The 25529-nt window shown below is 40.5% G+C and overlaps 2 protein-coding genes across 7 annotated transcripts in view; one reads left to right on the forward strand and one right to left on the reverse strand.

Annotated features, from left to right (window-relative positions):
* The window catches only part of TRAPPC13 (trafficking protein particle complex subunit 13), a 43796-nt gene extending 42553 nt beyond the window's left edge, over nt 1-1243 (forward strand). For 2 of the 4 annotated variants that reach the window (XM_048851904.2, XM_075128503.1), the window contains 2 exons: nt 639-789; nt 917-1243. In XM_048851904.2, the coding sequence (XP_048707861.1) occupies nt 639-789; nt 917-1021 (256 nt within the window). In that variant the 3' untranslated portion in view covers nt 1022-1243. The remainder of the gene's footprint in view (nt 1-638; nt 790-916) is intronic. The other 2 variants (XM_075128501.1, XM_075128504.1) reach the window with 1 other exon arrangement.
* Nucleotides 1244-4412: 3169 nt separating this feature from the next.
* The window catches only part of SGTB (small glutamine rich tetratricopeptide repeat co-chaperone beta), a 44909-nt gene continuing 23792 nt past the window's right edge, over nt 4413-25529 (reverse strand). For all 3 annotated transcript variants that reach the window (XM_048851910.2, XM_048851909.2, XM_048851911.2), the window contains exons 6-11: nt 23482-23586; nt 21022-21160; nt 20860-20922; nt 10412-10449; nt 9370-9453; nt 4413-7795 (exon numbers count right to left, since the gene is read on the reverse strand). In XM_048851910.2, coding sequence (XP_048707867.1) covers nt 7684-7795; nt 9370-9453; nt 10412-10449; nt 20860-20922; nt 21022-21160; nt 23482-23586 — 541 coding nt within the window. In that variant the 3' untranslated portion in view covers nt 4413-7683. The remainder of the gene's footprint in view (nt 7796-9369; nt 9454-10411; nt 10450-20859; nt 20923-21021; nt 21161-23481; nt 23587-25529) is intronic.

The following is a 25529-nucleotide window of genomic DNA, read 5'->3' on the forward strand; positions in this document are numbered from 1 at the left end:
ATGGAAGTCGGTGTAACTGTTATTTTGTATATTAATGTGGATACAAGTTTTAAATTACAAAACATCTTACATGATTAGCATAAACGTAAACACTAAGTTAAACTACTTCAACTAATTTCCATAAGAATAAAGGATACTTTCAGTGTCAACATTAACTGTCACTTATCCTGCAACCCCTCAGAATCATTGTTCAATTGTTTTTTTTTAATTAAATCTATCTAAGTCTTGAATATCAAGTTGGCACTTGACATGACTTGTAATAGTCATGCTACAGTAGGATTGTAAAAGTACCAAAAATAATGTAATTCTCAGCAGTAGCTGAGGCCAGGAAGTAAAGGAAAGCAATTATTCTGCATTTATCCTTTTTGGTAGTCTTACACATGGGACAAGAAGTGATATTATGGTATCCTAGCATGGCTACCATCTCACTGTTAAATTGTTACATGTTTAAAACAAATATGTAACCGACTAACTTTTGAGACTTTGACTTGTAATAGATCACCTTAACTTCAGTAATAAACCATTCATATCAGGAGTTTCTAATGAGTGCTCACAGAATTGTCAAGCTATTGTACTTCTGTAGTCTTTCTTGAATGGTAAAGAACTAGGTTTATTCCTTATTGTTTGCTTTCATCTAGCAGTGAAAGAACTATGGATCTGGTTTTGGAAATGTGCAATACTAATTCCATTCACTGGTGTGGAGTTTCAGGAAGACAGCTTGGAAAGCTACACCCCAGTTCATCCCTTCATCTTGCACTTACACTATTGTCTTCAGTACAGGGACTACAGGTAAGAGACATCAGTTTAACAACGTAACTGTGAGATATAATATGTATGTAGTGGCTATTTTATGATCACAGTAGTGCAAAACTTATTATCTACTTACTAAAATTTGTACACATCTTTTTCCCATTAGAGTGTCTCTGGCTTAAGACTAATGGACACGTTTTTGAAGAGAACATACGAGTATGATGATATTGCACAAGTCTGTGTAATTTCTTCAAAAGTAAAAGAACATTGAAGAAAAATCCTTTTAACTTTTCCCCTGGGGTTTCTTGGACCAACTTCCTAAATTTTACATCTGAATGATGCCAAATCATGTTTAAAACATCTGCAAACGGTATAAGAATGTTTATTTATTTGTGTCTTCTGTGAGCATTTTTGGAATGTTTTAAAATACGTTTTAAAGAGATAACTATACATATTTTATCTATTTGAAAATAAAATCTTTAAAGTCTGAAAATGCAGCTGCCAAGATTTCTTGCACTATTGTATTGAATATGCAGCCATCTTAAGAACGAAGTTATCTACTTCACTGCTGGCTTTAAAGGGGTGCCCATTGTGGCACTGACTGCAGAACTGCTTTAAGTTGGAGGGACTAGCCTCTAAATTGCAAGGTTTGTTGTTTTTTTATCAAAATTCAGTTCTCATTTTCACCCTTCTTCTGTCAGGGACTTGAGGATTTGGACTTGAACTCCAGGGTGCAAGCACCACCCGCTTCCCCCGGGTACCCAGAATTGTGAGGCACCTCTCCACTACCTGCCCTTAGCAAGCAGCAGTTTTGTCTACCGCCTGCTGTGACTCAGCTCCCTGAAACCAACACCTCCTGTCACACACAAGCACTCTGCACACCTCGCCCTCTCTGTGCAGGATAGTGATAGACACATACCAACCCGAGTCCTTGGAGTGCTCCCTGCAGCATCCAGCCCCTGTCACTGGATACTCTTGGAAATTACCTGATACACAATTAGAATGAATTGTTGCGGGGAGAGGGGACAGTCCATTTTTTCATAATAGACTGTGGAAACTTTTTTTGTATTCACACAGTAAACATTTTTCCCCATGGCCTTGTGTTGGTTGATAATTTCATACTTACCCGAAGTGGCCGGTTCCTATATCCAGGTTATTTTCAAGACTAAATAAAGAAAAGTCCTTCTCTCTGGCTTTTCACATTTTCCGCCAGGGTTATCGCACAGCAATCTTGCCTAGTTTGAAATGTTTATTTTAGACTTTCCACTATTATCATTTTTTTTTTTAAGTATAGGTAAATGGAGAGAGGTGTTTTTTTTTTTTTAAATATATGGGATGGATCATGACTAGATTAATAAATTAAGAGAGCAAGTGGTAGTGGCCAAGCTAAACTTACTCTTTCAGAGCTGTTTTAATCAATATATGCTTGATTGATAGCTTCCTCCTAAAATAGCTAAGTTGCCATGTATGCATGAACAACACAGCCTACCTTCACTCTGCATGTTGTACTCCTGGGGGGAATTCTGCACCAAAAAATTAAGAATTCTGTGCACAATATTTTAAAAATCTGCAAAATTCTGCATATTTTATTTGTCAAAATAATGCAATATAATCACTCTGGTTTCAATTATTTCAGTAATTTATTTAAACTACAATACAACGGATGGAGAATGGGAGTGGGAAGCATTAGAGGAACTCCTCAAACCCCCTTGCCTAATAGTAATGTAGGTAGGTTTGACCCTTTATTTTTAGTTATTAGTTAACAAATATATTCTCCCCCAGGAATAATGTTTGGTTAAAAAGTCAGTAAAAGTTCACCCCAGAGCCAAGCCTTTCAAACATGACTAGTGATTCTGAGTAACTCCAATTTTGGATATCCAAATTGACAACTCAAAGGGGTTATTTATACAGGGGACAAAATATTTTATAAAATAAGGTCCTCTTTAAGGTAGGTCAACTTGGGCACCTAAAATCACATAATAACATCCATACTGGGTCAGACCAATGGCCCATCTAGCCCAGTATCCTATCTTCCAACAGTAGCCAATGCCAGGTGCTTCTGAGGGAATGATCAGAACAGGTAATCATCAAATGATCCATCCCCTGTCATCCATTCCCAGTTTCTGGTAAACAGAGGCTAGGTACACCATCCCTGCCCATCCTGGCTCATAGCCATTGATGGACCGATCCTGCATGAATTTACGTAGTTCTTTTTTGAAACCTGTTAGTTTTGGCCTTCACAAGATCCTCTGGCAGAGTTCACAGGTTGACTGTGCATTGTGTGGAAAAAATACTTCCTTTTGTTTTAAACCTGCTGCCTATTAATTTCATTTGATGACCTGTAGCTCTTATATTATGAGTAAATAATGCTTCCTTATTTACTCTCTCCATACAAATTATGATTTTATAGACCTCTATCATATCCCCCATTAGTCATCTCTTTTCCAAGCTGAAAAGTTCCTGTCTTATTAATCTCGCCTCATATCACAAGGCATGTTGACAAATCTTGGCCCAGAAGGAGTGATGTGACTTTGTTTGCAGAGCGAGGGGCCAAAACATACCTAAACTTCACAAAAATTAATAGTTTTTAATCACTGGAAAACCATGAGAATCTCATCTCGTTACAAGATAATCAGCTAGACTAATACTGGGACTGTGCTTCCATCTTAGCCTCACTGTAATTATGTTCTCTAAATAAATTACAGAGAGCAAGCCTGGGCCTTCAATTCACTCATCTTTCCCCCTCCCCCAATAAATAACCAACATGCATCTATCAGTTGAGCAAAAGCTAAAGAATAGCAGCTACAGCAATAATCTTATGTTCCTTCTAAATTTCAGCTAGTTAATAAAGGGCAACATGCCCTCATGTAATCCACAGAGTTCAATAGAGTAATAAGAGAAACCAAAACTACTACCCCCCCGCTCCCCCCCCAAAAAAATAGAACTTAAGTACCTTCAAATTGATCTGATACACATTTAAGGAGATGTAACCATATGGTAACGTAATTTGAGGTAGGAGATACAGAAGTGATGGGGCTTGTCTACACAGCGAGTTACTGTATGGCAAACCATGGTGTGACTCTGCATTCCAGGACTTTCAGTGCACTAGAGCAGTGTCCACAGGGCAAGTCATAATGCGGTAAGTGGAGGTGTTATAGATTCACATGCCTGACTTGCCACATAGACAAGCTCTTAGACAAGTCAAATTGTGAAAGTGTTGTAACAATTACGGAGTGCTCTCCAACTGTGAGAAGTTCTCTTAAGTTGCAGCCACTATTCTTCTTTGCCTTCAGCAGGAATGTGCAATTATCAGGCCAAAATCATAGGAGAGTTGAAACAGTTTTATAAGAGAAGCTAGCTGAACTCTTGACAATGGAGAGGCTACCCTCTCCCTTGATGGAAAAACCCAAAATTGCATTTCAGCAAAAGAAAATGCTTAAGTTTGGTGCTGTGTGCTGAAGTACAACTTTAGTTGTATTTTTCAAGAGGGACATCAAATAGATGAAAAAAAACATTTCCACACAAGCCTGCTTTTTTGACATTCATATCTTTTAAGAGTGTGAATCAAGTAAACTCTTCATTTTGCAAGATTTTTTCCCCCCTTTCCACTGCTTACCACATGAATTTGCTGCTGCACCAGTAATGACAGAAAACCAAACAAATTTTAAATGCATAATTATTTATTTAGTTCACTGAAACTGCAGTTGGTCTAAAATGAAAGCAATATTTGTTTAGATCATGGTTTTCCACTTATCAGTATGAATTTTTTTCAAAGTACCCAAGCTCTCTCTTCAACTACTGATTAAAACAAGTCATGACATTGTGAACAATGTAGCCTGCAGAGTGGCAAAATACATTTTAGCATGAATGAAAACTCTTCCTGGACTTAAATGGAAAGAGTAGTTAATGACAGCTACTGTCCATTAGGGAATTTCAGTGTTCTATTTTTATTAAGCTATAAAGTCCCATCTGTTCATATGCAAAATATAATAGACAGTTGTAAGTTTTATATTGTGACAAGTGTGGCATGTTCCCGCATTAGGTAATGCCATCAAAACTCTAAAAAGAAGCATTTTTGTTACAGATGCTGGAATAAGACTCACATTCTTAACAGTGTGGTATGTAAAATGGAAGTTACAACTTCTAATAAGCATGGTTCCAAGAGTACGGTTCATAGCATTAGTGATAACTACTCCAGAGCAGTTTGACAGGGCTGGCTCTACCAGAACACAGACAGCTGCAGAATACTCAGTAGCTACATGTACATATAACTACAAGCAGAAAGAGTGGCTGTTTTGAGCCCTGACAGCCAACCTTTGTTTATATCATTGTTATATAGAAGAGTATAGTTTAGGATTATTATACTTAACCATCATTAAAGACACTCAGCTACACAAGACTTTTCAGTAGGAGAGGGTAAGAGAAAAATAAAATATTAAATGAAGATTGTCAGAAGACACGGGTAAATATACTGGGGCACATCCTTAGCTTCTGTAAAGCCCCACTGTTACTTTTTGTTTGTTTTTTTTGTTTCCTTTATTAAATTTAGTGCAAAAAAACCTGGAATTGACACTGGTGTTGCTAAAAAGCTGGAATGGTGAAATATAGTGGAAAATACACTGTGTAAATGGTCTGTTTAACAAGTGCATTATGGAAAAAATCTGCCAAATTATTTTTGCATATGTAGATTCCTAATGAACTATTGTTTGGGGCTTCATCCGTTTTCAGTGTTTTTATAAAAAGCAATTTTTTTTATTAAAAATAATCTGCCTAAAGGCAGATATTAGTTACCTGAACTACAACTGAAAAAAAGCTAAAGTACCTACATAAGTCAGTTCCTCCCAAGGCAGACACACAGCCAGTGTAAGCACTTCTTTCCATGTGGTCAGCCAATAAAACAGAGTAGCACTCATTCAATTTAGAGCTTAGGGATGTTTGCCTAATGTCTCCAATACACCCCCAAAGTACATTAATGAGCATGTATTGCAATTATAAATAGCATTCTTTTTAGAAAAAATAAAGCTAATATTCTAATGCCATGTAGGAGTTATTTAATGAATAAAATATAAAGTGTCTTATGCAATGAATGTTAGTCTGGTTTTCTTGTCCATGTTTGTTTTTAAGACAACTTTTCTCCTCATCTCACCATGGACACAGCTACAAATTTCCCCCCTGTGCAATATATACAGCCTGACAAAATTGGGAATTTTTACCCTCCCATCACCAAACTCAAAGGAGCTCCTGCCTTAATTTCAAATTCTGCTCTCGCTTACATTCCATGCAATGTCTTCTCACGAGCGCTTAGGGAAGACACTACTTCCCCTGTCAGCACAGGCACTCCACCTTCCTGAGAAGAGGTAGCTTTGTTGATCTAGTGCTGTCTACCCCAGGGGTTAGGTGGGTATAACTGCATTGCTCAGGCGTGTGGATTTTCCACACCCCTAAGTGATGTAGTTATATTGACAAAATTTAGTAGTATAGACCAGTGTTTCTCAACCTCTTTGATACCAGGGACCGGCTTGCTGCCTTCCCAAACTGTGGCAGGGAGATCTCAGGGACTGGCGTGGGTTCATGGACCAGTCGTTGAGAAACACTAGAATAGACCAAGCCTAAGTTTATCCAGCAGCAGTAGATAGCATGAATAGCAAACTGAAGAGAAACAGGTTACAAAAATATTTAAAGAAAAAATACAGAAAAGCAAGCGGGTCTGAAAGTGTCTGGTTAGGAGGGCTGGGAAGAGTAACAGACTGAAAGAACTATTTCATGGCCTGTACACCATTAATCACTTATTTAAAATATACAAGTTATGATATAATTAAACTTCAAAAATCCTTAACTGTGTTTTTTCCCTAAGCCAGTGATTTACCGCACAATGGTACATATTGATTTCTTTGTTCTAATTACCTAAGTTACCTTCAGTGCTAATGACTTGTGCAGGTGTGTGACCAGTTTAACTAATCACAGTTAAGGATTTTTAAACTTAGGTTGTATACTGTATACACACAAGAATGAAGCACAACTTGCCATGCCTATGCTATTAGTGCCATAATGGAGACCTCCAGGGCTACTAAGATGATTTGAGGACATATATAGCAGTAGAAATTCCTTTCCTTCTCCCTTGGCCTGGTCTCTTCCTCTGATTTCTGCACATCTTCCTCCTAGCTCAGTTTTATCATCCTCTCTGTACGTGCAACTCTTAATCATCCCTAGTCTCTACCACTCACCTTCTTCCCACCAGGTAAAGTTGAAATGCATATGATGCTGCTAGCAAAAGCCTCTCAACAAACACTAGGGACACTCAGTGCTATGCAGTCACAGGATTGACGCTCTGGCACATGTTTTAAATCCACATTGCACTCCATCACCCACATAGGCTCATCACAAGGAGCAAAGTGCTGGTCAGATCTATTGTTTCATAGCAGATCTGGTAAGAAGCAGAGCCATGCAAACCTTCACTACTGAACAACAGGCCTTTTACAATGTAATTTTTAAAACTAAATTTCTACGCAGGCATACCACCACCACCCATTAAAGCATTAGACTCACTTCCCCCCTGAGAAGCCCTGTAGATCACTCCAATGCACAGCCTTGGTGCATAGCAAGTAGCCTCTCTTTAAAAGAGATAGTGTTCATTAATTTGAAAAGCCTAAAGATGATAACTTTTATATATGGGAAGTTTAATAAGTCAATGTATTCAATATATACTAAATTTATAAAGGATTCACTATATATACACACACTATATGTTCAAACTTGTGTGCAACAGATCTGTTTAACAGATTTATTCTTGTTTAACGAACAGACACAAAGGATTTTCTGTCTCGTGTCCAAGCAGAATAGTTACAATGATGCATTTGCTACTAGCTATTATATGCGCTTTGGGATTATATGCCATTCACATTTCTAGTTCTACAACCACATGCCTCCTTTAAATCAGGAATGCTCTTCAGTGCTGCCACTGAAAGATCTGCTCCGGACATGATTTCTCAGTTGTTCTATGAGCTCTGGATTCTGCTGCTGTATCTGTTGTGCAAACTGTTGTCCCCTGTGTTAAACAGTTTTTGTAAATCAACAAGTGAAAAATAACTGGCATGCAGCACGGATAAGAAAACAGGAAGTTTTATGATAGCTGAAGCTATGTTATGTAAATGAAGGCAAAAGCAAGCGTAACTGGGATATGTATTAAAATGATAATCATGGTGTTATAGCTTTTACTACAGTATTTGAATTCTGTTCTGATGACAGATTGACATGTGTCCATGTTGATTCTTTAGACCCATCAGCTGCCTTTGATGAGAACTATTGTTCACTCACCTGCAGACACTAACATTAGTAAACAAAGCTGCTCTTGAGTGACTCTGCTCCCTTCCTTCTAAGAGATGCCAGCAGGCAATTTGGGTCAATTGTTCTTCTAGCCGAAAGATAATTTGATGTGGGGTTTCAGAGATGTATTCTGATACCCATTTTGTGCATGTGTAGATGAGGCCATTGGGAGAACGTGAGGTTACACGGGCTCCATTATGCTGATAACACTCAGCTCTACAAGTGGACTTCACTTCACCCAAAGAGTCTCCGATCTGCATTTATGTGGTGACTAGCCAGGACTGCATTTATGCGGTAACTGGCTGAAATTAACCACCAGTGAGACAGCTGAAATACTTGATCACTAGGAAAAACAACTGGAAGAAGTCTCTTACTCCAGGAATAAGCTCTTGAGAGAATTTTGTCCAGGTTGCAGTAGCTACCAATACTGCTTTAATTTGATGTGCACTGGGCAGGAAGGCTGCCATTTTGGGGATGGGGAGGGAATGGGTCCTTGCCAGAGTGATCCACACTTTTGTTGCCAATAATTAAAATGGACTCTGTGGGGCTACACCTAAAGACTATTTGGAAATGTCTGCAAGTGTACAATCCAACTGTATGCTTAACATACAAGTACATTACATGTGTGCTGTGTTGTGCACCGGCTTCCATTTGGTTTGTGTCTTATCAAACTAACTGGTTTAGGTCCTGGCTACTGTAGAAACCACCTCCCTCCTCATGTGATATTGCAACCAAGTTGCTTGAAGTAGCAGCCCCTCCCAGTTTAAATGGGAGGAAGCTGCAGGATATTTTCTGCCTTGCATCCTCCTTGCAGCCCTAGGTCTGACAGAGACTGAGTTTGCTGAATTTCAGATCACTCCACAAGACCTATTTATTCTCACAGCCTTTCCTCAAGTGGGTAGGCTGAATATAGCTTGAGGGAACAGGACTTTAGCTGCAGGGAACTGAGAAGTTTTTGGAGGATACTGGTCCAATGCAATTTGAAAGAAAAATGTACAAGCACCTAAAAATTTAAACAGGCACTTTTAATGACCCAAGTCTAAAAAGCAAATAATGCATGATACCAGAAAGTGAAATTGAGCTGTCAATTTGCTTGTTCAAACTGAATGAATGAAGTGTACAAAGTAAATAAACATAAAATAGTGAAGAGTGAGATGTAAAGTTTAATCATCTAAGATTATCAGGAATACAAAGGCTAAAAATCAGCTTGACACTGTCTCTTTTAAACAGCAGCTGAGTGCTGCTTCTACAAATGTTAGGTAGTTAAAATAATATGTAAATCTTCACAACACTTACGCATGTATGAGGCTTGACAGATCACTTAGGCCACCAACACCTGCAGCAGGGCCGCCAATGGCATTGGACATCATCCCCGACATTCTAGAACAGTTAACACAGCATTGGTATTGTGGTGTTATCTTAAGTCAGTGCCTCTCAAACTTTTTTTTTACTGGTGACCCCTTTCACATAGCAAGCCTCTGAGTGCAACCCCCCTTATAAATTAAGAACACTTTTTTAATATATTTAACACCATTATAAATGCTGGAGGCAAAGTGGAGTTTGGGGTGGAGGTTGACAGCTTGCGATCCCCCATGTAATAACCTCGTGACTCCTTGAGGGGTCCCAACCCCCAGTTTGAGAACCCCTGTCTTAAGTGACAAACTGCAGTTCTTTGCTGGGTTACTAGGAAGAGTACTGGATAGATTCATAGATATTAAGGTCAGAAGGGACTATTATGATCATCTAGTCTGACCTCTTGCACAATGCAGGCCACAGAATCTCACCCACCCACTCCTGCGATAAACCTCTCACCTATGAGCTACTGAAGTCCTCAAATCATGGTTTAAAGACTTCAAAGTGCAGAGAATCCTCCAGCAAGTGACCTGTGCCCCATGCTACAGAGGAAGGCGAAAAACTCCCAGGGCCTCTTCCAATCTGCCCTGGAGGAAAATTCCTTCCCAACCCCAAATATGGCGATCAGCTGAACCTTGAGCATATGGGCAAGATTCACCAGCCAGACACGCAGGAAAGAATTCTCTGTAGTAACTCAGATCCCACCCCATCTAACATCCCATCACAGGCCATTGGGCCTATTTACCATGAATATTTAAAGATCAATTAATTGCCAAAATCATGTTATCTAGTTACTAGTTATTAAGTGAGCTGTAGGGGAAACTAAACTGTGGTAGATCCAGTTACAAAGAGTACAGCTGTAAAGTCAATAATAGGAAGAACACAATACAAATTTTAGTAATTCATTGCCATTTGCTTTTGTTTTGTTAACCCACTCAGACACCACTGGCATCTCTTTTCACTGATATTCCATATTAATACTTACAGTTGTTGAACTTGAGGATTCTGCATTAAACTTGCTGCCTAGAATAAGTACGATGTATTGCAAGTCATAATGCAGTCATATATTTAGTTATCATTGTGGTAGTCAGGAGAAGCACAATATATATCGTATTACAATACACAAACCAAGTTAATGACTCGAGACATATGATTCTCAACAAAATGACTCATTACAGCAATGTATTTCAAGGACATGAAGATAATATAATTCATTATACTCTACACCATGAATATCAGTTACAATATACTATTACTGTTCAGGGTAATCAACCATGAAAAAGAGGAAGTCCTTGTATCTCTAGAGCTACCCGAACCCAATGCCCTGGGAATTAGACATTAAAATGTGTCAGATATTTGGGCAATCATCTTAATGGTTTAAAAAAACAGCTTTGAATTATATATTGCTTAATATTAAGCTTCCATCACTCCCAACTGGAGTCTTATCTAATGTTTTCCTCTAGATAATGATATATGCAAGGATAACAAATTAAAAGCTTTCTAAGTGACAAAGCCTACCCTCAGGAATCTGAGAAGGCTCATGGATTCTAAGCTGTGAGAAGGGAACAGTTAGTCTTGGGGCCACTGGGGATGGTTGTTATTATATTGGGTAAAAATATCTAAGCAGTTGCAGGGGTAGTCTTCTGTGTATGGAATTGTTTAAATGTTTGTATTGTATTTCTGTAGAAGTTCCCAAAGCAACTGAAATCTGAAATAAATACATAAAAAGACCCAATAAGCACATTTGCTGTATATAAAATGTTCAGCACATTCACTTACTCATTGATCTTATCTATTCAACTAAATAAAAATACTTTACCCTTTTCTTCTTAAAACAGGTTTATTAACTAATTTATCCTCACAACACCTCTCCAAGGTAAATTAGTCATATCTTCTCCATTTTACAGTTGGGGAATGACATACAGAAAACCAAATTCATTGCAAATCCTTGATGTCAATGAAGTCTCATTCGCTTATATCAGCAGTGAATTTGGCCCAGGAGATTAAAGGCCTGAAACTTGAGCCACAAGTAACTTGTTCAAGGCTAGACAGTGGTAAAAATCAGAAAGAGAACTCAGGAGTTCTTGGCTCCCAGTTCTGGATTCAGTCTACTTGACTGATTAGGCAACCTCTGGAAACAATACAAAAAATCCATTTCATATAGTTAGCTACAGACTGAAGAGAAGATTTTAAACTCAAAACAGATGGGGATTGTCTGGACAATGCATTTGCCCAATTAAGTTACACATGGAGTTCCTGTGCAGCTTAATAAACTAAGCTGTGTAGAAAATTCACTCTACTCCTTCTTCACAGACCATTTCTACCCTACAAACTTTCAATAGGTAACCAGACCTATTGGCCTCTCTTTTAGGTTAGGAGCTATTACATTCTGTGGGGCTACATACTCCAAATTTTACTGTGTACCCGTTAGCACACAGATGTTAAGTTTGACGTGTTGTGGTCTGCTTTGGACAAGAAAGGTTGCCAGTAATGCTGCGATCCACCAGCTGGAATTCTTTAAGAACTCGGAGGAATACAACAGGATTCTTGCACAACTCAGAGATATATGAAATTTAGTCTCCTGATCTACGCTCCCAAATTAATTCAAATCAGTTTGGATAACAGCACTGTGTGGAGTGAAGGTTTATTGAAGGACCATAAACAAAAGGTAATGAAAAACTACAAAGTACAGAGTTATGTCAAGATGTCATTTTCAGTGTTCTGTCTGGTCTGGGCTGGTGTTCAATGAAAGCACATTAACAGCACATTAATTAAATTACCAATTGATAATATGTTGAGAGGGAGGTGTCTAGAACAAAAGTGAGTATACAGAAAAAATATGAAAGGATCTCGGCTCAGATCCACTTAGGTGCATAAGTCCCAGTTTTAGGCAACACTGCTATTCACAAAACCTCCACTTGGCTGTTGCCTAATGCTACAGGTAGCTACAGTCACTCAGTGCCTAAGTTTCCACTGTGAAAGTTCCCTAGGCACCTTAGTTTCTATGTTTGGGCATGTGCAGGCCTGTCCCACGCCTAAACCCCAGCAGGATCTACAAACCAGGGGTGTTTGCTCACCGATCTTCCCTGCCGGGCCCAATCTGGTAAGCGTCCTTAAAGTATGCCCACTGGAACAGGCCTCATTCAAAATGGAGGAGAAGGAGGTGGTGCCGCCTTAACCAGTGGGCTATGGGATATTCTGGTGTGGAAATCTTTCAGTCTCTCTTGTTGAAGCTTTCCAACTTTGGATAAATAACTAGAGTCACTGGAGCAGGGGGACTGGCCCCTAGGTCTCCCAAGGTAGGTATCCTTGCCACCAGGCTATAGAGTCATTCTCACACTTTCTCTGCATAGGTGCTGGAACAATTTTTATAATGGGGGTGCTGAAAGCCATTAAACAAAACTGTAAATCCTGTATATGATGGAAACCACTTTAAACCAGTGGTGCTGGCACACCCACAGCACCCCTAGTTCCAGCACCTATGTCTCTCTCTGGCCCTCTGACTATTTATCCAGACTGAGAACAACCCACATCAAAATATCCCATAATCCAGTGGTTAAAGCACTTTCCTGAGAGGTGGAGGACCACTATTCAAATCCCCTCTCCCGATCAGGCAGAAGGAGGAATTTAACCTAGATCTCCAACATCCCCGGTGAGTACTTCAACCACTGGGCTAAAAGTTATAAGTTGGGTACTACGACCATCCCCATTTTGTGTGGAAAGAGGCATACACCTAACTCATTCTCACAAGAAATGGCTCAGGAACTGTTAGAGGGTAGCTGGCCCTGAATAGGAGTCAGGAGCTGAGTCTATCTCTGACAAGCTCCACAAGGGGAAATGAGGTAACTCAGGTGAACCTGGGGCTAATTAACTCACTGAGTAATTGGTAGGCAGTTAATTAGGCAGTGAAGCACCATGCATGATGAAAGGAAGCTACTCCCAGTAGACTCTACTAAAGAACAGAGGCTCTTGGGGAGAAAAGTGGAATCAAGAACAAGGAAGCTTCCAATGTGAGAGCCATTAAGGGAGCTCACTAGGAAAGGAAACCAAGTACCTGTAAGAATGCTCCTAGGTGGGAGATGCTCTGAAAGGAAGGAATACCAAGTCTCAGCAGAACCTGGTCCTCATGGAAGGATTTCATCATGTAGCAAAAGCCCCCGATTAGAAGATTGTATGTTGTTCTGAGAAAGGGTCTCAGATTTGGGGATCTTGACCCAAGAGTAGAGATCCTTCCTCACGAGATGACAAGAGTCCCTGACTCAAGAAGAGGTTTCTGGGTCAAGAGGCCTCACTGGTAAGGGACATGAACATAAGTGGGGTTGATGGACTAAGATTAATTCAACCCCCTCCCCCTCCAGCTGCAGACTCTGGAGTGGAGGCCTGCATATCATTCCACCTTTGTGTTATATAAACTACAGCCTTGAAGGGGCACTGTTCAATATACATAAGCTTTGTTGGACTGATTGAGACCCCAATGGGGCAAATTCAGACAGGTGTAATTGCACTGCTGCGCTAGGCTGCCCAGGAGTGTGCCATGATGAGGGCCCCTCCCCGCTGAGATCCCTAAATTGCCTGATTCCAGGAAAGGGGTTCTCTGCTGTTGATTGCAAGGAGGTGCTTAACTTCACTTGCAATCTGGACTTATGCACCTATCTCCATGGGACGGGCTTAGAACATACCCCTCTCATCGGCATCTGTCATTAGCTAGCTTAGGTGGCTCTCCACCTAGCTTGCTGACTTTTGTGGGCGGCAGTTTAAGGCAGTCTCTCCCCATTCTTTGTATAGGGCTTTATGGATCCCATTATTGTTCACTGATTTTTCTAGGCACTTAAGTGTTAGGGATTGCAATACCTAAATCCCTTTGTGGATCTGGGCCCTAATGTTTAGAAGTATGGGTAGGAAATAACCAAATGAGATGGGGAAAATGCAAACTGTTGGACAGTACTAATTGGAAACACAGATACTGAAAACAAATAAGGAACCTGAAAAGCACTAATAGAAAGACATTAGAAAATTAGATACAAGTTAGTAATGTGATATGGCAGCAAAATAGAACAAATGTAATTCTGAGCACTGCCCCACCCACACGTACATACAGGTATCATGTAACGAGAAAGGGAGTAACAGTCTCTCACTGTAACTCTCTGCAACTGCATCTGGAATTCTGCATTCAATTCTGGAAATGAGTAGAAAAAAAGACAAACTGGACAGTTTTGAGAAAAGCAACAAAAATTATTAATCTAAAGGGAAAGGTTAAAAAAAGTGCTAAATGTGACTGGTATAGCTAAGCAATGCCTAAACCACAAGTATGCAAATGTAAACACCAAGGAGGAATAGGAAAACTTCCTGACAACCAGAGGCAGATTATGGTTTTGTGGGGCCCTAGGCGAGAGGACTGGAATTTGTACATTGCAAGGCCTTGAAGACGTCCTTTCCACAGAGATTCACCAGTCTCTAGTTCTACACAAGCAGCTTCTTGCACTCATGCAGTTGTTTCATTACAGCTGACTTGCACTCTGTATTTTCAAACAAATCCAAGAAGCTTCTGGGAACCCAACTCATCTCACTTTATCATTGGTCAAAATGGAGCAACTTTCACCAGGGTATTTTGAAAAACCTCCAGTGTGAAGAGCACTCCCAAGGCAATTAAAGCTCAGTAGTTTAGCCCTCAGAGTATCATGCACTCAGTCATGATTTTCCTTGGGTTGAGGTTGACTCAGAGGGCTTGTCTACATGGGGAAACTGACAGGCAGAACTATAGCTAAGCCTGTGTAACTTCCTGTGTGCACACTCCATTCTGGAAGAGAAGTGACTTTATTCTGATATAATTGTCTACTTCTGGTGCATCCCCATACCAGCAAGCCCTAAAATGGCATTAATGGGTGATTGGCTTTGCTTTTTGTTCTTGCAGCTCAGCAGTGAACTAGGCCCAGCAGCTGGCTGTCAGTGCCTGGGTGAATGTTAGCATGGAAGGAGAATTTTAGGAACGACTGAGGATGAGGTTTTCCCTTCCTCTCTCATGAGTGAATAGACTCATGTAGTTTTTCCAAAGTTGCATGGGGAATGCGGAATGTCCTGCAGATTTGGGATTTACCTTTCTGGAAAACTCCAGTGTTTCATAAATAAATAAATAAATATAATGGAATATAATTTATATAACTGATAATTTGTTTAGCTGCCTAAAGTATTTTCTACTGGGTATTAGATACTACTGTATTAGATATTATGGTGAAGGTTCATAAATAGTGATTAAAAAACAAAAAAAGGAGATTAAAAATCTTTACTACATAAAAATGTACTCTCCCACCAAACCAGCTCTGCCCCCCTCTTCCACCCCCCGGTGCTCCTGCCGGGGAGCGGGTCTGGAGGCTTGCCCCACTCCGCCCAGCGCTCCTATCGGGGAGCGGGCTTGGCGTGTGGGGGCTTGCCCCGGTCCTCAGCAAGAGCGCCGGGCAGGGGGGCAGAGCGGGTCAGCATGCCCATCTTTCTGCGGCCCCCCAATTGTCTGGAGCCCCTGGGCATGGGCCTCGTTGACCCAGTGGCTAATTCCCCACTGCTGACAGCAAAATCTGTTCTGCTTTGGAATAGCCTCACCCTGGAAACAGTGAAAACCCCATTGCTTGACACAAGACTGGACAAAGCATTTAAAATGTTATGTAGGGAGCAATCTTGAATGATAGGGTGTGACAATTTGGGGATCTGTCTGTACAATTTATGCGTTCCGGTTGATATAAATGAAGTGTGACTGTTGAAAAACTACTGTATCATGAATATGTATTCACAATATCCTACCAGCCTGAAAGCTCCCCACATTGGAGACAATGGGAGAATACTTACCTTTTAATTGGTCCATATAGATATGCTAAATGTATTTGCTCAGCAGAGAGATGGACAGGAAGCTAAGGCAGGGGCTAAATTGTCCAAAGGTAAAGGAGGCAAGCTGATTTAGGAAAAGCAGGCTCCATGTTTCAGGAGAAGCCGTGCATGGGAGCAGACAGTATCTGAATAGCCCCCAACCCCAGACCAAAGAATGCTCTGGAGTGATGAGGAAACTGAGGCAGGGAAACACATGTAGGGTTTCTTTTGTATGATCATTATTCTCTTGTGTTTTATATGATTAAATAAAAGAGCAATTGTGTTAGACCCTGGGCAAAGTGTCTGTGTGTTACATGCTTCACATACCGGAGGAAAGAGTTAAATGATAAAAGAGAAGGCACACACCTTGGGGGCAGAATTCTGAAAGAGGATGTGTTTAAGGTTATGTCTACACTACAAAATTAAGTCATCCTAATTTACAAAGGCAAACAGCCTCTGCATTAATTACATTGCTTGTGGGTGTCTACACTTTGCTACTTGTGTCGGCGGTGTGCATCCTCACCAGCAGCTCTTGTACTTATGTATTGTCAGTGTGGGATGGTTCCTGAAAGCCAGTTAACAGTCAATGTAAGCAACGCAGTATCGACACTGACACTGCGTCAACCTAACTACATCGACCTTGACTCAACCACTTGCGGAGGTAGAGTCAAGTCAGCATAGCTGGGCAGTTACATGGGGGGGCAGTGAAATTTAAGTGTAGACACTTCCATAGTTAGATCGGTGTAAGCTGCCTTGTGTCGACCTAATTCTAATGTAGACCAGACCTAAGTACAGTGGAGTCTGAAGGGTCAGCAATGAGCATAGGAACTAGGCAGCTGGATAGCAGGTTCCAGCTCTCAGAAGAAGGTGCTAGACAGTAGGGATGTAAAATGTTAACCGGTAAGTATTAATCTTACCGGTTAACCCACCTTAACTGTTAACCCCAGGCCAGCCGGCCCCAGCATCCCAGTGCCTGCTGGAGCAGCCTCAGCCGGTTAACCATTTAAACAGTTAACTTTTAAAATGGTATTTACATCCCTACTAGACAGCATGTCAGCACCCTGAGTGTGTACCTAGGGACCCCAAGATCAGGCCAACGGCTGGACTCTGCTCAAGCTCTGAGAGGCTTAAAACACCTGGGGACCCAGAAGCTGGGTCCTTAATCTAGTGGGCAACTGGCAAGGGGATCTGCACCAGGTCTGTGACATAAATTGATGGACTAAATGACGTAATAGGTCTCTTTCCATATGTCTATGGTTCTGCAGGGAAAAGATGGCCTGTAAGGATTTGAAGAGGGAGCACTGCAGCACAGAGTTATAAGGAGGCCTAATTAAAATGGACATTGCATAAAGTGAACCCAAAGTGCTTTGCTTGACTAGTCCATTTTAGTCAACCTCCACTTTACTATAGTGGTGCCTGTGTTATACTTAACATACAAATGCTGGTAGGCACATACATAAGTATGGAAAGACCAAATATACCAGAGTGGCAAACCTTGTATGATTTAAGTGTAGGTTTAGGCACATGTTGAGAATACACACACTCTTTAAACCTACCTTTTGATCAATTTAATACATAAGGTCACTTTATCCCTTAGGGAATTTTTAAACCTGAACGCAGTGGCCAGGTCTTCACCAGGAATAAAGGCAATGGAGTCTCTCAAGGTACGTCCACACTACAATAAAAGACCCATGGCACAGCGGCAGCTGGCCTTGGTCAGCTGACTCAGGCTCACAGGATACAGCAGGGGCGCAGAGCGATTGGGAGCGGGGGGTATTGAGTCTATGTTCAACACCCACGGCTGGATCCTGGGGCCTCACAGGCTGGAGCCTGCCACCATGCAGCCAAAGCCTGGGGCTGTGGGGGGGCCAGGGGTGATGGGGAGCAGATGGTGAGCCTAAGGCTGGTGTCCTCCACTGTGTGACTGGGGGCCAGGGCTGGAAGCCCCACGGCCGGGGCCCGAAGCCCTGCAACCAGAGAAGGTGGTGGGGATCAAGGGTGATGGGGGAAAGTGGGTGGTGAGCCCAGGGCTAAAGCCCCACAGCTGGAGCCTGCCGCCCGCCATCCCAGGGCTGAAGCCAGAAGCCAGAGCCCCACTGTCCCTGAGAAGGTGGGGGAACTCACACCAGCTGCCTGCCCCTCTGCTGATTGTGGCAGTTAGCAGCCCTGGGCAATTCCACAACCTCCCTGGGCAATTTGTTCCAGCACTTAGCCACCCTGACAGGAGGTTTTTCCTAATGTCCATCCTAAATTGCCCTTGCTGAAATTTAAGCCCATTGCTTCTTGTCCTATCCTCAGAGGTTAAAAACAACAATTTTTCTCCCTCTCCTTGTAACAACTTTTTATGTACTTGAAAACTGTTATGTCCCCCTTCAGACCTCTCTTCTCCAAACTAAACAAACCCAATTTTTTCAATCTTCACTCATAGGTCATGTTTTCTAGACCTTTGATCATTTTTGTTGCTCTTCTCTGGACTGTCTCCAATTTATCCACATCTTTCCTGAAATGTGGCACCCAGAAGAGGACACAATACTCCAGTTGAGGCCTAATCACTGCACAACAGAGCAAAATAATTACTTCTCGTGTCTCGCTTACAACACTCCTGCTAATACATCCGAGCATGATGTTTGCTTTTGTGTGTGTGTGTGTGTGTGTGTGCGCGCGCGCGCGCAAGTATTACACTGTTGACTCAATTAGCTTGTGATACACTATGACCCCCAGATGCCTTTCTGCAGTACTCCTTCCTAGGCAGGCATTTTCTATTTTGTGCACCTGATTGTTCCTTCCTCAGTGGACTACTTTGTATTTGTCCTTATTGAATTTCATCCTATTTACTTCAGACCACTTCTCCAGATCATTTTGAATTTTAATCTTATCCTCCATAGCACTTGCAACTCCTCCTAGATAGGTCTCATCTGCAAACTTTATATGTGTATTCTCCATACCATTATCTAAATCATTGATGAAGATACTGAACAAAACCGGACCCAGAACTTATCCTTGTGGGACCCCACTCGATATGCCCTTCCAGCTTGATTGTGTACCACTGAGAACTACTCTCTGGAACAGTTTTCCAACCAGTTATGCACCCATCTTATAGTAGCTCCATCTAGGACAGTATCAAAAGCCTTACTAAAGTCAAGATATATCACATCTACCACTTCCCCCCCATCCGCAAGGCTTGTTACCCTGTCAAAGAAAGCTATTAGGTTGGTTTGACACAATTGTTCTTGACAAATCCATGCTGACTGTTACTTTTCACCTTATTATCTTCTAAGTGTTTGCAAACTAACTGCTTAATTATTTGCTCCATTATCTTTCCAGGTACTGAAGTTAACCTGATTGGACTAATTCCCCAGGTTGTCCTTATTTCCCTTTTTATAGACTGGCACTATATCTGCCCTTTTCCAGTCCTGTAGAATATCACCTGTCTTCCCTGACTTTTGAAAGATAAATCGCTAATGGCTCAGATATCCCCTCAGTCAGTTCCTTGAGTATTCTACGATGTATTTCATCAGGCCCTGGTGATTTGAAGACCTCTAACTTAAGTCATTTTTAACTTGTTCTTTCCCTATTTTAGCTTCTGATCCTACCTCATTTTCACTGGCATTCATTAAGTTAGTTGTCCAATTGCGACTCAACTTCTTGGTGAAAACTGAAACAAAAAAGTTATTTGGCACTTCTCCCATTTCCATATTTTCTGTTATTGTTTCCTCCCCACCCCATTGAGTAATGGACCTACCCTGTCTTTGGTCTTCCTCTAGCTTTGTAGACTGTTTTCTTGTTTCCTTTTATTTCTCTAGCTAGTTTAATCTCATTTTATGCCTTGGCCCTTCCAATTTTTTCCCTACATAATTGTATTATTTGTTTATATTCATCCTTTTCCCTCCCCACTTTTTGTAGGACCTAGGTTCCACCTTTTGTAAGACTGTCTTGAGTTTCAGGTTATTGAAATTCTCCTGGTTGGGCCAAGGTGGTCTCTTGCTATACTTCCTATCTTTCCTACACTATGGGATAGTTTGCTCTTATGCCCTTAATAGTGTCTCTTTGAAAAACTGCCAACTCTCTTGAACTGTTTTTCCCTTTCAACTTGTTTCCCCAGGGGATCTTACCTACCAACTCCCTGAGTTTGCTAAAGTCTGCCCTCTTTAAATCTATTATGTTTTTGAACTGTTTTCCCTCCTACCAGTCCTTAGACTCATGAACTCTCTCATTTCATGATCACTTTCACCCAAGCTGCCTTCCACTTTCAAATTCTCAATCAGTTCCTCTCTATTTGTCAAAATCAAACCTAGAACAGCCTCTCCGCAGTGGCTTTCTTCACCTTCTGAAATAAAAAATTGTCTCAAATACATTCTAAGAACTTGTTGAATAATCTGTGCCCTGCTGTGTTACTTTCCCAACAGATGTCTGGGTAGTTGAAGTCCCCCATCACCACCAAGTCCTGTGCTTTGGATGTATACACTAGTTATGATAAGCATTAAAACCATCTTCCTTTGTTGAAGCAGGAGTAATATTTAAAACATTTTACATTCTGTTTCTTAATTAAAAGCAACACGATATACTTAAAATACTCACCATACTAATGAATGCTGGGTTGTTTATCAAGCTTGCCATGTCAAAACTCAGTCCTGTTCCAGTCTGAAAACAAATAATATCTGAAGATTACTACGTCTAGGAAATTCCATTTGAGTTATTAAAAAACCTCACTGAAAAGAAAAACTAATTAAGGTAACTTACAGGACTGGAGAGGTCTCTTAGTTTCTGTTCAGCTATTTTCATATTTGACTTGTAAGAGTCATTTTCTGGATCAAGAACCAGTGCTTTTTGGTAACTGGTAATTGCTTCTTGGTATTTGTTCATAGAGGTCAGGGCCAACCTAGTTTAAAATAAAGAAAGCCAGTATGAGCACATCAAAGAAGTAATGATACTAACAGTTTTGGATCTAATTAGCCCAGGAGTAAGTGAGAGAATCTCACAACTAACTTAGATCCTGATCATTCCAAAATACATGTAAGTTTACTACCAGAATGTAAATATTGATGCATATTGGCTGGCGCTGGCATTTACTTTTGTCAGACCACTTTCTGTAGCACAGATGATCCCCCAAGAACTCAGCCTTGCATATGTTCCACTTACAGGCAAGCCTTATGAAGAACTTTTTGCCGCCAAGGAAAATGCCAAATGCTTCTGGCTCTATTCTAGGCCATGCCTTCACAAGTTATCAATTAGTGAAATATGCAAGGGTGCTTCTTAGAGCTCGGTAACCACATCCACGCAGAGTTGCTCTCTCACGTAGGGCTCTAAATCTGATACGCAATTCAGAATAACAGTCCTGCAATCATTTTTAAATGAACAGTCCCCATGCCCACCTGTTAATCTCCTAAGAGTGGGAAGTTGGAACTCATATGGGAAATTCTCCAAGGAAAAAAACCTATTTACTTACCACAGAAATTACAGCTCCCTGAGATGCCTACCCATATGGATCTGTGCTCCCTGCTCATTTTCTCCACTTCTTTGCAGTCTCTTGTAGAGGGATTCCTAAATTAGTGATATGAACTAAAAGACGTTTGGGGCCACGCAATCTCTTTGGAACCCAGAATGGGAAGGAGAGGAGAAGCAAGCTGCCCCAATGTACACTTCTTAGGCAAGTCTTCTAAGCTCATGCACTAGTGGCATGCTAGAGCGTTATCCACATAGGCAACCATCTGACAAAGCACAATTACTATAAGTAACTATTTTATATGTGTTGTCCTATATGGTCATCTTATGTTTAATACAATTTGTCCCTCTTCTGTAGTCTTGTTGGGTTTCATTGTAATACTATGACACTTCTAATATATAAGGGTTTTCCAAGTCATTGTCTGCTGCACTTCAGACCACAGACTTTGGCACGGACACATTTACAGAAGCTGGTACTATGCTGGCCATAGTTCTCCCTTCAGATTAGGGCCAAGAGCCCTTTCAAACATGGAGACATTCATAAAACTTCGGGTAGTAAAGATGCATAATCCCATTTACTCCTTCCAGACAGCTCTCACTGTGCTATATTCACATTTTTCACTAGATTTGACAATTAGTATTCACAGAAGCAGCATTCATCTATTCATTCAATTTTCAGAATTAAAATTCATGTTTTGAAATTTAAAAAGCTAAGGACCAAAGTCAGACATTACATGCACATATACAGATCTCACTGACTTCAATTAGAGCCACGTATGTGCCTCTGAGGGAAGAATTTGACACTAGATATTTGTTTTATTATTAAAATTTCTTTAAAGAGGCTTACCAGGTGAACTTCACTCTTACTGGTGAGGGGGTCTGATTCTCTATAGACATATAGACACATGAAATGTCAGACCTGCTTTGGCATTTATGGGTCAATGCAATCACAGTGTCTTGCCTACAAGTTACTATTACAACATCAGCCAGAGAGGCTTGTAACTCAAGTGGTAAAGGCCTGTATTTCTCGTGTCAAGGGTCCTAGTTTCTAACTCCCACAGCTTAAGCGTGCAATGATGGATTGCCCTACCCAGTTATGACAGGACGAAGAAGTCACAAAGCAACTGCATGGGCACCCTGGGAAATATCCCCAACACAAAAGCCGCTCTGCACAGGGACTATTGGAAAAAAAGTCATAAGGATGAATTTCCCTAAGTGTGCAGATGTGAATTCATAACAGTATTTACTTAAGAGTGCTATGTTAGGGTCAGAAGAATTACTAAATAAACAGCACTTTCCACCTCAACAGATCTGCTTCCTAGGTTTATTTAGCTGAGAAAAATAAGTTTGTACTCCTATTAGCTCGGCAAAACCAACACTTTTGAGAGAGGGACTTGGATTCTATTCTGTATTAATTATCATTAACAGAATACTTGTTGTTCCAGTTACAGAATAATTACTGGTGATTAGGAGCGAGAAAGAACACAGTTTGACTCCCTAGATTGAATTTGCAATGCTGATAAACTGAAGAAAAAAATCTGTAGTGTAAACAGAGCAAATCTGACAGGAAGTCACTAGGAGAGAGCATGTACATGGAACTTCATGCCAGCTTCAGTCATAGAAAACAACTGCACTTTTAGCACCAGATCTTCAGTCAACACAAACTGGAATTATCCCATTGATTTAAATAGAGCTACACTGATTTCCACCTTCCAAAGTTCTAGCCCTGAATGCTTAAATAAATCTGGATTATCTTACCCCATTCTCCCATATGCTTTGCTGTATTTTGGATCTATTGCTATTGCTCTCTCACAGTCTTTTATTGCTTCATTGTAGTTGCTGATCTTACTTTGAGCAGCAGCCCTAAAGTAGGGGGAAAAGAAGGTATTTAAAAAAAGTCTGAGCATCCAGATTTAGGCCCCAAAGACTACACTTAACATTAAGAACACGTTTAATCCTACTGACTACTCCGTTACATTATAGAAAATTTGCTCACCTGGCTTGACTTCAGTGGGACTGTTCAAGTGCTTAAAGTTAAGCATGTGAAAGTGCCTTACTGATTTAGAGCCTTAAATTATACAGAGTCATACCTTACAAAAAACAGAATAGTGTGGAAAAGCGTTTGAGAACCAGAATACAGATACACACAAAATACATCATTAAATCAATTACAACAAGCCAAATGGTATTTTTTGGGGATATACAACGACTATTTAGGAAAACAAGTATTTTGTACAGGCACCCTTTTGCAGCAATAATACTTTGTGTTTTCACTCTTCACAGTTCAAAGGATCTACTTGGTCTCTCTCTCTCTCTCTTTACGCCTGTACCTATCAGTCTCATATCACAATGACAATCCTTCTGCTGAGGGCATCTATCCCTCAGGTGCCTGGCTCCAGGAGAATTGCTAGAGGAGCTCGAATATACTCTATACTGACTGACCATGTAGGTATTTGATCTATATTGATTTTTGCAAAGTCTCTGTAGAAATACAGTTGTGTGTGTAATGCCACTCATGCTGGTAGGTAAGTCTGGATAAAGAGACCTAATAATTTCTGAATCAGTGAATTACTACTGTACCTTCACCAGGGAAACACTCATTATTTTTACATATGATTTATGAGTTAAGGCAATAGAGTGGCCAAGCCAAAGAGTTCAGATCAGTATTCAAATTCAATCTTTCCCATGGTCTGAGAGTATTCAGAAAAAACATTCCAGCTTAAGTCTTTCCATAGTTAAAATGGTACTTTACAGAAGGAGGAATATTTAATTCTGCAAAGCATTTTGTGCTAGTTTTCCATGAAAAATTCTGTGTAAAATGATTTTTTTTTATTTAAACCTTTTTTCCTACTATGCCCTCTGAATTATATACTTTGTCTAGGTTTGATGGAATAAATTATTTCCCTTCCTACTGAGTTGTGTTCATTGTCTTTAATTATATGGACCGCTTTACACCTGTTCAACCCCACTGCGGTCAATGCAGTTGCATGAGTGTAATCAAAGGCAGTATTTAGCCCTGCATGCACTTCAATTCTTTTTCATGTTTGGAGACAGACTCAACAGACCAAATAAGGAATCAGCCTGATTCGGCTCTCCTGTTTTCTTAAGGTAAAGCAACCCCTCTCTCCTCTGCTTCAACTTATGTCTACACCATCCTCAAAACTTCTGGAGCAAAATTCAATCCTAGTTTTAAATTACTTCAACTGGCGGTGTACCCACTTATGCCAGGGCTGAATTTGGTCTGTTTTACAGTACAAAATCATTGCAAGTTACACATGCTTTGCATACTCACTGAATATCAAAGTAGTAGTAGTTAGTTGTGTTGCTAATTACACACATTTTGGGCTTATTCACAGGCTATTGGAGTTAATGGGAGTCTTTCAATTGGCTTCAATGGGCTTTGGATCAGGTCCTACATGACCAGTTTACATCTAGAGAGAATTTATAGCACTGCTGTCTTATCAGAGAAAAGATATGGTTCAAACTCTGCACTACTGCCTTAAATAAGTAATGCCATCTTGGTAAATGTTTGTGGATCCTCTGCCTCCTTGTGCTTGTCTCTATCTACTACATAATTCACTTGTTTAGTAACTAAGGAGTAAAATCTGTATTAGAAGTGCATTATGTAGAACTGTTACTTTTGCAATAATCCCGGCATAAAGGTATTTAGCTCCTATATAACGTTTTACATCTTCAAAGCACTTTACAAATATTTTTTGCTCTGGAAAATTAAAGCATATTAGGCCCAATCCATTAGAATTCCATAGAAGGGCTCCCACTAGCTCAAATGGGCTTTGAATCAGACC

Source organism: Caretta caretta, chromosome 5, assembly GCF_965140235.1.
Source record: "Caretta caretta isolate rCarCar2 chromosome 5, rCarCar1.hap1, whole genome shotgun sequence".
Classification (NCBI taxonomy): Eukaryota; Metazoa; Chordata; order Testudines; family Cheloniidae; genus Caretta; species Caretta caretta.